The sequence below is a fragment of the Hippocampus guttulatus genome, chromosome 10 (assembly GCF_054856545.1).
Source record: "Hippocampus guttulatus isolate MCC_2025c chromosome 10, RoL_Hgut_1.0, whole genome shotgun sequence".
In the NCBI taxonomy this organism is placed as follows: Eukaryota; Metazoa; Chordata; class Actinopteri; order Syngnathiformes; family Syngnathidae; genus Hippocampus; species Hippocampus guttulatus.
The window spans coordinates 8,896,112-8,909,214 of record NC_141270.1 but is presented as its reverse complement, the minus strand read 5'-3'; the positions used below and the strand labels follow the sequence as shown (position 1 = coordinate 8,909,214).

The window sequence follows — 13,103 nt, the reverse complement described above, 5'->3', positions numbered from 1 at the left end:
AACCTGGAAGCACATTAACATGAACTAGACTGGTGATTCCAGACTGGTGGTTTGGCAACCAAACTTGGTCACATCCCCATTTTGGGTTGGTTGTGGACAGCTAGTAAATCAAATACTTTATTGTATCGTGATTTTTCTGGTACAATGCAGAGGCGTACCGGGTTCCCACACAAAACATTTTATGTAGGCAACAGGAAGTATAACTGTCTCGTGGTCAAGCCGCTTGTTTTCTCCATAAACAAACATAGTGCAGCTCAGTCTCTGGTTTGGCAGACGTCATGGCTGGCGATATGATTTTGGCAATAGGTCAATAGGTGTTTAAAAATACAATTTACTTTTAGAGATTAATTTTGAAAACAAATCTTTGTTCATATTTCTGTAAAAGTGGGTCACAACAGAAAAATGCAGAGGTAAGATTGAGAACTCGTGAATTGGACAATGCAGTTTGTGTAGAAATTGCGTGTGAAAGCTGAAAAGCTGAAGCTTTATTAAATTCATTGGAATTAAATTCATTGTTAAAATAAAATGTGAGAACCAGATTGGTTTGAACTGTGGAGCTAGCAACGGCCCAAACTCAACTACTTTTGCTGTGATTTTAAATTTGAATTTTCACGACAAAACAAAACGTTTCTGGGTACAAAATATGATCCAGCCAGCTGCTGCCATTACACTATATCCAGTATATATTGTTTTACAACAATACTTGACTAGATTTATAAATTGACATGGACCTGCAGCTAACAAGAAAAAAATGAAGGGCGGATCATCTTTGTTACAGTCAATGAATGGAGCTAAGAGAACAACAGTCTCTCAAATATCCACACCCTCTCATTCAATGTTGCTAGTTTACCTTTTGTATTATTGTAACACAGTTACAGTGGCAAGGGCAGTCTGCTTCTTCCTTCACAATTTTCCCATGCTGTTTGTGGAGCTTCATTGATTTTTTTCCTGATAAGAACGCCAGAGGTAGCAGTTTTTCTATTGTAGTGAGTTGATGTACAGTACGTGCAAATGTCAATTACCCGATGTGCAAAAAGAAATTGTAACATCAATTAGTTCAGTTTTGTTCGGTCATGTTGCTCAATGCATTCAGAGCAACCTGTAATCACTGATGGTGTAGTACTGTAGTGTTTCACTTGCCTGGTTGACTGTGCATGCAGCGTGGGTTCGGTTCCCCCTCAGTGGCGTGAATGTGAGCATGAATGGTTGTCTGTCTGTCTCCGTATGTGCCCTGGGATTTACTGGCCACCAATCGAGTGTGGTCAGTCTTTTTGTCCATTCGGCAGGGATAAACTCTAGCTCACCCATGACTGTGAACATGGTTAGCGGAATACAAGATGGATGGATGGAAATAGACACCGTGTGAAGTCAGGACTTCAGCAATACTGTACTTGAATTTGCTGTGCTACTTTTATCACCAAGTGTGAGGCTGGTTTAAGAAGCGATACACTCAATGTTTGGTCCCACTCATCCGGTCTTAATCTTCAGCAGTGCGCTGTATCAACACACTCGCTGCATTCTCTTTGCCTTGAGAAACTCCTCTTATCTCTGGGGTTTATGAATTGAGAGGCTCCTTCAAAATGAACAGAGAAGAAATGTTTGCCAAGGAGCTATAAATAGAGCTGATGATTTTATTTTCTGAAGTGGAGTGAAGTTGTGATGGCCCGTCAGTGTGTACCAAGGAAAACTGTGAGACTAAATGCACAATCACCGCTGAGCACAGGAAGCGTCATGTGGCTGATGAATGTTGTCTTTCTTCTGGTTGTTTTAATAATGATAAGTTGGCGTGATGGCAGAAAGCCAGGAGGAATGAGAGAGTAACAGACAGAGAATGTCCAAGAAGTTAACAAGTGTCGACTGCAAAGCAGGATTGGCTTATACAACAGCGCCTCTATGGTTGCGGACACAAATAACGTAAACATTGCTAATTTTATATCGCCTGTAGGGGTGCACCTATTGAATATTTTGGTATATGGATGTCCTGTCAAAAATTATTTTTGAATAATAATATATTGGGACCTTATAAAAATAGACAAATGTCAAAAAACAACACAAAAGAAAATAACACATTTGACTTAATAACGAGCAACGTATTGGTTTTCATTTTTAGATAATCAATTTTGTTCTCTTTGAATTTTAACTGTACAAAGGAGCGAACTGTATTGTCTTTTGAAGTAACATCACTGAGTACGGGACAAAATGACATCAGAACAACAATACTGATTTTGTCAACTAAAACAAGCTTGGCAGCTTCAGTTCCACTAGATCAGTGGTGTCAAACATACGGCCCGCGGGCCGGAACCGGCCCCCGAGGGGGGTCGATCAGGCCCGCGGGATAATTTAAAAATGAAAAAAAAGCATAAAAGACACAAAACGAATATTTTTATTAAGATGCAATTCATGTATTAACCGCTAGTCATTGTTTTCTCTTTCGTTTGTAAAGTGTAGGTGGGGGTTACATTTAGATTTCATATGGACATGTGTAAATGGTTTTAAAAAATCCTTTCTTTATAAATCTTGTTTAATCTTAAAATGCATGACTATATTTTTAAATACTAATTGTTCAAGTTTTGTGCCTTTGTACAATCAGTGGGATCAGTTGCACTGCATATATGTGAATGATAAAATTAAATGGCACATTTGTCGAAGGAAATCTAAGGTGTTTTATGCAATGTTAGGTAAATGAAATGTGGGTACATTTCAACATTTTCCTCATGTACTTGTGCTTCGCTATATCAAAACAAAGGAGAGACATATTTTGTTTATTTATAGCAGAGTATGGTATAATTTTAATGGTCTGGCCCACTTGACATCGACCGAGGCCGTATGCGGCCCACAATATGAAATGAGTTTGACACCCCTGCACTAGATGATGCTCGACTGCAGGGGTGTCAAATTCATTTTTGTCGCGGGCCACATTGTAGTTTCGGTTTCCCCTGGATGGCCGTTATGACTGTGAATTTTGTGAAACCATATAAACCACCTCCACATATTACATACACAGCGAGCAACAAATAAATGGCGAACTAGTTTTGACATCAGTAGTCAAGAAGAATGGATTGTTTGAACGTTGTAATTATTACATTACACGGTATATGAAAATTTAAATTTTGTTTCAGAGTTTAGCAAGCATCATGGAAGTTGACATGCTTGAATTGCTTACACGGGCTACATAAAATGATGTGGCGGGCCAGAACTTGCCCCCGGGCCTTGAATTTGACACCTGTGCTCTACTGGCCGGACAGTTCACCAGCCAACTGCAGCAGAAAAAAGCACCAATAATATCGGGGTCTGGTGTTTTGTTGCTTAAATGATACCACTGTTCCTTTCCCAGCTCAAGTAGGCACAGATTTAGTAAAAAATCAGTAACCGAGCCTGAAAGCTAATCTCGGTACGGTGCTTTACTCTGAAAAATACATCAATGGAATATATTAGTTATTTTCTTTGAGGCTCACTTGGCTAAATGTCTTAAAGCAGTTGTACAAGAGAAATGACAAGCGCAGCCTGCTTTCTTTGATTAGACACACACGCGCACACACACACACTTCTAAAGGGATCATGTGTTTGTATGCATATGTTTATTAAAAGGAGGTTAATCCCTCAGAGAGGCCTCTTTTTCCTAGAAACACTGATTTGTGCCATCGTACTGTATATTACAACACACAACATATTTCATGATTCCCGGAGGTGGGAAATCCTTAGAGGCGAGAGGAAGGGTTGCTTCCGAGCAAATTTATCACCATTTTATGATATTCGATTGTCCTAACAAGTGTGCGTAGAGACACGGTGACATTTTTCACACTGTATTTGCTTCTCGCTTGAATTTGTGTGCTAATAAAAATGTGTAATGATTCATGTAATCCGACTCAATGACATGTAAAATATAATTGTATGGAAAACGGTAATCAATACAGAGCCGTGCTGCTTTGTGTAATTTAGGCACACGTCATGCTCTGTGGAATGCATTTTGAATCAAGATGGCTCAGTGAAAGTTTGTTGTTTTTGTTGGACAGATGGAGCAGGTTCTCACGAGAATTTAGTACCAAAAAGCAATTAGCTGAAAACAGACAGACAGAAATCTATTTAAATCACAATCATGTTCAATGTTTTTTTTCTTTTTCAAAACCGAATTCAACTTTATATCCGCTCTGAAAATAACAATTATTCAGCAGAATCGGCAATATGGGTGCATTCTAGTATGTAATCCAGTCACAATCTCAAACACGCAGACCATTGCAGTTGCAAAGTTTATAGCGGAGTGTGTTGCCCTAATACACCTCAATTCAGTCAGGTAAACATTACTTAAAGATCACAGTGTCTAAAATAATAACAAGAGCAACGTTTATAATATCAAACCTTTTAATTGCTGTACCTGTATGTGATTGAAAACCACACGCTACACGACTGACTTGTTTCATACAATTCGATATTCTAACCCCAGACGTGACAACTGTGAGGCAGATTTGCTAACCACAAATCCACCGTGTTACCCGTGCCAGTCCAATAAACCATGTTGAACATTTATTCAAATTTTTTTTTCCACATCCTGAAATGCTCTTGCCTTTGTCCAATATGTAATTAAACATACTGGTTGTCATCACTGGAGCCTAATGATACGGTGATGTAGCCTTAACAGTCTAATGGAAAAACTCGAGTACACCCCCCTCAGTTCTTTGACGTCTTAATTGATCCCCACTGGACCTCATCAGCTCCTCCTTGCTTCCTCAATCAAATCTGACTTCATTTTTGTTGTCACTGCTGTTATCTTGGTTGATATATTTGCCATTATCGCTCAAATGCATGTATCCCGGTAATATCGTCAAAACTCAATCGACTGGCTGTCGCCAGACGCATGCTCTCAGTATTCCCGGTATAGGGAGCAAGCTTTTAGGGTGGAATGCAGATTGCACAATGCATGCAAGGAGTGTGGTCTCAGTAGCCCTGCAGTCAGCAGCGTGCAGTGTGCATATGGCACCGTGCAAAGGGTAGAAATCCACCAGAATTAGTATCAGTATCCGTTTGGATCATTATGCTGCAAGTTGTTTCCTCGCTTCACATTTAGGAGCAGATTTGCAAATTCTCAATTTATTTCAGTGGCATCTTCTCAGTTTTGAAATGGTTAATTTTCTACCCCGATCCATATACAGCGAGCAAACAATGGACTTTTAATTTCTGATCGTGTTGCTTCCTCACACAGTGGTTTACATAGTTCAATGACTCCCCATGCTAAATTTGGTCACACACTGTCATCGGTTTTGATTAAAGTGAAGTTTCATACACACTCATGTGGGGGGGGGGGGTTGTTTTTGTTTTCTGTCATCATAAAATTTACACCAATCTTGTGTGATTTAAAAAGAATAGCAAGACTCGATGCTGCTTACTAGCAACTGGAAGTGTTTTTGTTGTTTTTCAGAATAGCAACACAACCCCCAAAAAATAGTTGTGTCAGTGGTGAGCTATTTTTAGAACAGGCCCGCGGTCACCACATCTTTAACACCTGATTTAAAGTCTAAATGATCTCAACCAGCGGTCTAAATTTTAGACCTCAAGGCTGGCATGCCCGTTGCCGTGGTAACTAAGGCGCATGTGTTCATACACTTTTTGAGCCCATGTTCACTTCCCGTATGCAGTCTGTTTCCTCTGTGTGTTTGGCCTGGTATAATATAGTGTTGGACTTGGAGGCGGCTAGAATGGTGTTGCAAATGAAATGTCATTCAAAAGTGAAGTGATATTCAGATAAACCGGGATGGGATTGCTTTCTAAGGTTTTATGTGGATCACATTACTTGGCCGGGTCAGCAGGCAATCAGAGCATGTCGGCGTGTTTTCATGTGTCTCCGGCATGATGTATGTACTAAGGCGTGTGTTGGTGTGGGGTTTTTTTCTCTTCTTCTCGCATGCACTGTATGTAACCAGTGTTTCTAACCTTTGTGCTATGGTTGGTGATTACAGGGAATCCTTCCAACAGCCAAAGCAAAAAAAGCATAAAGCAGCGATTCCTCAAGCTGCTGCCGTGCTGCACGCCCTCGGCCGCTCCCTCAATCAGTCAAAGCAAGTCCTCCTTCACTTTATCCACGTTTTTTACTTTATCTTATGAGTCCTGCTTCTCTCGGGGATGAACACCAGGCCGCTGCTGACACGTTCTGGCGACAATGGCCCAAACAAACCACTTGAACACCATATTGAATACTTGGCTGCCTGATGTGTAGTGCAAGGAACAGGGAACACCTGTGCTTTTATCGTTTTGGTTTTTGCCAGTTCATTCTGTTTTCCAACTGAAATGTCCCATTTCTCAGATTAGGCAAATTGTGTCCTTTTGTGTGTTCACAATCGCAATTGGAGAGAAGGCAGGTCTTCTCTTTCGTGGATTTAGATTTTTCACACTCCGCAAAGTGGCACAATTGGGAAAGTTATTGCTATAGCTTGGAATTCATCTTTGGCATTGTTGTACCATTTTTGTTTTGTAAGCGTTTTGGTTTTCTTTTCAAATTCTGATTGTGTTACAATTGTTTGTTTGAAACAGTCCTTGAGATGTGCAACTCAAATGGTACCGCGTGAATTTTGAAAAAGAAAAAAAACATCTTTTTCTAATTGATGCTCAAGTACACCTCTTCTCGGTATGTAATCTATATCAAGTACAAAAAGATTTAATGAGACTCAGTGAGCAGTAGATTTTGAAAAGTCACATTCTTTTGTTATGTTTCAGAAATGTGCATCAGGCTAGCATCTTAACTGGGAGCATTTTGACATTTTGCAGATGATACGTGACAGACTTGGGTGTGATATTTAGTGAAATGTTGGCCTTTATTAACATGCTCACTTTCATTTTCTGCAGTGTTTTGGTTTAACTCACTTCTCATGCTTTCATATTACTCCTCAGGTTTTATTCAGTGCGAGGAAGTTAACATTTCATTTGAGGCCCCATTTATTGTGTATTTTAATATTTAAGTTTACTTTCGTTCACAATTTCTTAATTTATTGTATTTTTTTTAAATGAATGTAGTTCCACAAATACAGTATAACTGCAGGCAGTTTATGGACTCAACTGCAGAAGAGTGGGGCCTACATTTGCACCGCACATAATAATGCCATTGCCAATGTCTATTAACTGGACTTCAAAGCTAAATAAAATGACGATTCGCAATAAGTGCAGCACCATGGACTCACACAATGTTGTTTAGAGTCCAGATCTGAGTCTGCTGGAACAGTAATTTCCAATAAATATGACATCTCCATGTACCGTATTTTATGCACTATAAGGCGCTTCGGAGTATAAGGCGCACCTTCAATAAATGGCCTATTTTAAAGCTGTTTTCATATATAGGGCACACCGCATTATATTATGCGGTTGCATTATGCAACCACTATATGGAGTTACGCTCAAGGGAATACAATACAATGCAACTTTATTTATATAGAGCTTTCACAACCGCTGCGGCTGTAACAAAGCGCTTTACAGAACATTTAAAATACTACGTCCAAGAAATCAGAATATTGATCCATATATAAGGCGCATTGTTGGCGTTTGAGAAAATCAAATGCTTTTAGGTGCGCCTTATAGTGCGGAAAATACGGTACTAAAATATTCTCTTCAAAACTGCACAGGGAACTTTTTTTTTTCCGAACATGCCCTACGTCTCCATTCTTAAACTTAACCTTAGAGACTTTACTTCACTCGATGCTGCTGATTTGGTTAGCAACAGAGTCCAAAGGGAATTTAGCTTTTTAACGTGCTTGTGTTCAACCGTGTTCAATGGGACTCGGCAAATGTAAGAGTAGGAGACACAATTTGAGGGAAAACTGTGTTTGGAAACGTGTGTGTGCGTGTTTATTTGTTAGAGAGAGAGAGAGGGAAAGAGTTTTATGCACAATGACAGAGCTTTTATTGTTCATTTGAATGGGTTATAAAGGTAATAGCTTCTCGAGGTCGAGCTCGGGGTCTAGTGAGAATAAAATATGAAATGCGTGCTGGTTATGGTCTGTGCACATGTTTATATCGCACCATCGTTTTCTCCTCAGCTCACTTTAAAACTTGGTTTCAGCTTGTATTTTTTTTCTCCCTCTTTTTGAAATTGCTCTTTTCTTAATTGCTCCGTTTGTTGTGGTTGTCATCATACTGTGCCAAGAGTATGGCATGAGACACACACTGACGTGCTTGTTGTAAGGCTTACCCGAGTGTGTCTGTGTGTGTCTCGCGCAGACAGCGTAGAAGATGACTTTGAGCTCTCCACTGTGTGCCACCGGCCAGAAAGCATGGATAAATTGCAGGAGCAGACCAAGTTCACCAAAAAGGAGCTGCAGGTTCTCTACAGGGGCTTCAAAAACGTAGGCCAACCGGAAGGAAAGACCACGCATGCATATGGCACGGTTATTTATCCTTCCTTCTTGTTTCTTTGACATTTTTTGTTTGCCAGGAGTGTCCGAGCGGTGTGGTGAATGAGGAGAACTTTAAGAACATCTACTCGCAGTTCTTTCCCCAGGGAGGTGAGTCACAACTGATTTGTAGTCATCCCCCACTATTCAGAGAGGTTTTTGGGATGTTGGGAGCTTTTGCATTTCCTTTACGTTTGTGCTGCATCTTTACAGATTCGAGTACATATGCTCACTTCTTGTTTGAAGCCTTCGACACCGACAAGAACGGTTCAGTTAGCTTTGAGGTGATCTTTTTGTTCTTTCTATATCAGACACCCCTGGGCACACGAGCATGTTGCCGCTGTCCTAAGATCCATGCTAATTTATTTAATCCTGTGTCAGGACTTTGTATTTGGCCTGTCTATCATCCTGAGAGGGACCATTAACGACCGCTTAAACTGGGCCTTTAACCTCTATGACCTGAACAAGGATGGCTGCATCACCAAAGACGTCAGTGTGCTTCTTCTTTTTAATTATTAAGAAGAATTATTTTTATCGCAATCGTTCAGGTCATTAACCTTCGGTCTCATTTATGCAAAACAGTCTGCTACATTTAATCTGATTGTGGATTTGAAAAATCATGCAGTATATATTCATTCATTTATTGACGGGCTTAAAAATAAAAATATTTTTAAATGATTTTTCATATCATAGATCGATTAATCCTACTTTTATGTATTTAAACCGCTTCATGCTTGTTGGGCCTGATTTCAGGGCTTCCGCCATTTTGTTTTGATGCGCTACTTTTGCATTGTAACGAGATCTCGCATGACGCGAGAAATCACTTGGGGGGGGGGGTGGAGACATTGAAACAACCGATTTATGGTTTAATGAATCAATATCGTGCGATGTAAAGGAAAATCGATTTGATAAATTGATATTTTTTAAAACCCAGCCCTATTACAGATTGTCATTTTGCAGGACAAGTAGACTCTTAATTTAAGAAGTGAAAATATGGATTCAAATTGGTGTACAGCTTCAAAAAAATAAAATAAAACAGCAATAGAGCTCTACTGCCATCTCTTGATAAGTGCTGTTGAGTGATTCCATACTGCTAGTGTTTATTTGTATGTGTTGTTTGAAAAATGTATTTTGCAATACTGCGACTGTTGGAATATCTCACGTTGCCTCATACGCTCACGACTAATTATTTCCATTTTATCTCTTAGAGCTCCACTAATGTATTCTCCATCGCTCCACGGTACTTTGTCTTTGCAGGAGATGCTGGACATCATGAAGTCCATCTACGACATGATGGGAAAGTACACGTATCCCACGATGCAGGATGATGCCCCCAGAGAGCATGTCGAGAACTTTTTCCAGGTCAACAAACAAACAAATAGGAATGATTGGAACTGTGCACTTTTACTTTTTGTAGTTATTAAATCTCTGGCTGATGTTTTTTTTTGTTTCCCTTTCAGAAAATGGACCGAAATAAAGATGGAGTGGTTACAATAGAGGAATTCATTGAGTCGTGTAAAAAGGTAAAGCACTTATAGATAGATAGCGAAATAGACTGTCTGGAAATCACAAATGGAATGAGATAGTTGGATAAATAGAAGGTTAGATCGATAACGCTGTCCCCCCCAAAAAATTTACTTTGTCCCCAGGATGAGAACATCATGCAGTCCATGCAGCTGTTTGACAATGTCATCTAAGGACCAAGAAGGGTGCTGGTTTTCAGTGTGGAGGAACACCGGGGGGTAGAAGGCAAGCAGCGGGCTGACAAACACAAGCACAAAGTCAACCACCTCGACCCCCACCACTCCCGCCAACCTCTTTTCTTGCCACTTCTTCTATTCCTGCCAGAATGGTAGCGCTCCAAGTGAGGATGCTGCCGCCCCCAAAACCTCATCACTGACTTTGTGCATGTGCCCCTGTGACACAAAAAAGGAATCTGACGCACTCACGCCGGGCGAGAGCAATTGCGACATTCCTGGGAGATTCCAAGGGCGTCAGGCTTAAACTCGGAACTGATTTCAAAAATCGCATGATGATGTCACTTATATCCGACGATGACGCTATTTATCGCGACGCTCCGAAGTCCGCTTGTCCGTCTGCTGTTTCCCGGTCATCCACAGGTGCCTCAACGCTTGTGCAAAGTGCATGTGCAACAGGATGACCGTGACTTCTCCATCTTGCCTCAACGGAGGAATCGACTGGGAACAACACCCTTCTCCACGATTCTTGGCCTTCCAAACCATTTCCGTCTTAGCTGTAGGTGTCTGCTGACGATCATGCACCATAGCTGACAGACCACCGCAGTGGTTCTAGCCTTTAATGAAACATTTGTGGGGAGTGTCATAGACTGCAGACCGTGTTTGTGAACTTGTGATCAGATGAATCATGTGATTAGAGCGGGGTCTTTAAAACAAAAAGAAATTAGCAGGTTTTCAGAGTGTGAGGCAGACGAAAAGGACTTCAGGGGCGGCGCAGCAGCTTGAGGGGGAAAATAAAATTAAAGAAAGGACTATGCAGTGGAACCTCCAGAGTGAAACACTACAAAAGAGTTATGAATTCAAGTGAAAAATAAAATTAGGACTAATATGACTCAAAAATCATTTTTGCTTTACCTTTTGTTTTTGACATGCACTTCAATACAGAAATCTATTTAAAATGTCTCTGACCGCATCACTCAGTAAACCCATTCCTGTTTTCTCTTCGCAGGGGTCTACAAAGGGTGAGTACGATTACCGAATGTTTTGGTTTTGTTTCACAGAATTTTAACTTTATATTTTTATGGTACTAGAAGAGTATTAAAATGTGAGTCAATGTTGTAGTTAAAAATCACAATTAAAAAGTTTACTTAATCTCCTTCGCAGAATGAAGTACATACCTATGTTCTTAATGGGGAATTTCTTTTTTTAATGGAGGTTCCATTGTATGTTTCATAAACTTGCATAGGTATGTTTAAAGGGGAAGTCGAACGTAAAATGTTCTTTAGAATAATAACTTCTATTCAGCCTCACTCGTTCAAACACAGCATTTCATTAATATTGAGTTAGTGGAACATGAGTTAAGCGGTAAAATTCGCTCGGTCCCCCCGTCTCAGGGTGCAGCCCTATTGCCACTTGCTGTTGACTGAAAATGACATAACAGTTGCTCAGGGCTCCGTGAACAACCAACCGTGGCTCAGTTTCAGAATATACAGGTGAGCCGTGAGTGGTCAGAACCTGAGACCTGATATGTCATTTTCAGTTGACAGAAAATGGCAAAATGGCCGCCCCCTGAAATGGGTAAAAAAAAAACAGGTGGATTTTGCTGCTTAACTCATGACACAACTCAACTGTATTTATAGCGCACTTTAAAACAACCACCACTGTATACAAAGTGCTGTACATAGAGCAAAGACAATATTAATCAGAATGCCATGTTTAGACGAGTGGAGGTGTATAGAACATATTGTAAAGAACATTTGGGGGTTGAGTTAGATGAAGTACACTGTCTCACACTTTGAAACCCCCAAAATTATAGGCCACATTGTGAATAAAAAAATGTGTGTTTAGTGAATGAGAGAAAAACCTTAAACTTGTTTTACCACCACCAACCTCCTTTGCCATCTTGCCCCAATTTTCTCTGGAACACCAAAGGAAAAAAAAAATCATACGAGAGGAGACCCATTTTGCATACATCTGCACAGGAAGAAAGCCGCTGTTGGTAATTGGCAAGGATCAGTCAGAGACATTAGAGGTTATGTGATCTACTGTGATCTTTTGGGTGTGTGTGTCTTTACTACGAATAATAAAAAAAATATTCCATGGTCTACAAATGGACAACAATAATGAGCGAGAGAACTTTCATCACAGTAAAATCCCAAATCCGAATAAACACTTCCAACCTTTTAGCATTAATTTTAATGTTTTTTCCAGCCAGTGGTTTGGCTCTGATTGGCCCTTGCCACTCATCAGCTCTCACGAGTCAAAGCTGCTCATTTTCCGCATGTAGTTTGTCTAGAATTAAAAAAAGAAAAAATCCACTAGTCTGTTGTAACCATTTTTGTTAGCGCGCCTCTAAATAGTTAATTATTCTAAATATGTATATTTTGTACAGACAATAAAATTCAGTTACTATGCAAACAAGACTCCAGTTTTTTTTCCAACTGTATATTTTATTTAAATAATACAAGAAATAAAACTACTTGTACATCTATCCTTAATTTCTCATCACTATCATCACAAACAAATTCATGATTTAAATATACATTTTATACAGTAATAATTTCAAGAGCCACATCTTGCTCAGCTAACTGGCGGCAGTTGAGTGATGGAAACACAAATAACTTGTTTTATAATTGCATTCTGAATGTGGCTTCATAAACAGAAATCCATTCTTAAATGCATCCTTTCCAGCTGAAAACCAGCATGAAATTGTGCAGCTGGGATACTACTGGTAAATGCGGTTGTTTTGACACCTAATTTCCTCAAATAGTAGCCAAGGATGCCCATTTCACGCTTTGTGAATTTCATTTTACTACATTATTTGTAAATTCAAAGTTTTTCCGAGTTTAGAACTAATTAATATAACCATTACAAAGAAATGAACCAGGGCAGAACAAATACGTTTTTTAGTGTCATGCGAACACGAACATGGTTGTGCACAACAATGAAGAGCATCCTTATGTCAGTGTGTATTGGAACACTAATTGCCATTTAAAATGATGTCTCATTACCAAAATGATCTTTAAAAGTGCAC

At 39.7% G+C, this 13,103-nt stretch overlaps 1 protein-coding gene across 5 annotated transcripts in view; it reads left to right on the top strand.

Annotated features, from left to right (window-relative positions):
• The window catches only part of LOC147199148 (A-type potassium channel modulatory protein KCNIP2), a 100,417-nt gene extending 88,030 nt beyond the window's left edge, over nt 1-12,387 (top strand). For 2 of the 5 annotated variants that reach the window (XM_086122625.1, XM_086122624.1), the window contains exons 2-7: nt 8,200-8,324; nt 8,414-8,656; nt 8,754-8,861; nt 9,630-9,734; nt 9,833-9,895; nt 10,022-12,387. In XM_086122625.1, coding sequence (XP_085978751.1) covers nt 8,200-8,324; nt 8,414-8,656; nt 8,754-8,861; nt 9,630-9,734; nt 9,833-9,895; nt 10,022-10,069 — 692 coding nt within the window. In that variant the 3' untranslated portion in view covers nt 10,070-12,387. Of the gene's footprint in view, nt 1-5,951; nt 6,051-8,199; nt 8,325-8,413; nt 8,657-8,753; nt 8,862-9,629; nt 9,735-9,832; nt 9,896-10,021 lie in introns of all 5 variants that reach the window. The other 3 variants (XR_015102122.1, XM_086122627.1, XM_086122623.1) reach the window with 3 other exon arrangements.
• The last annotated feature ends 716 nt before the right edge of the window (nt 12,388-13,103 follow it).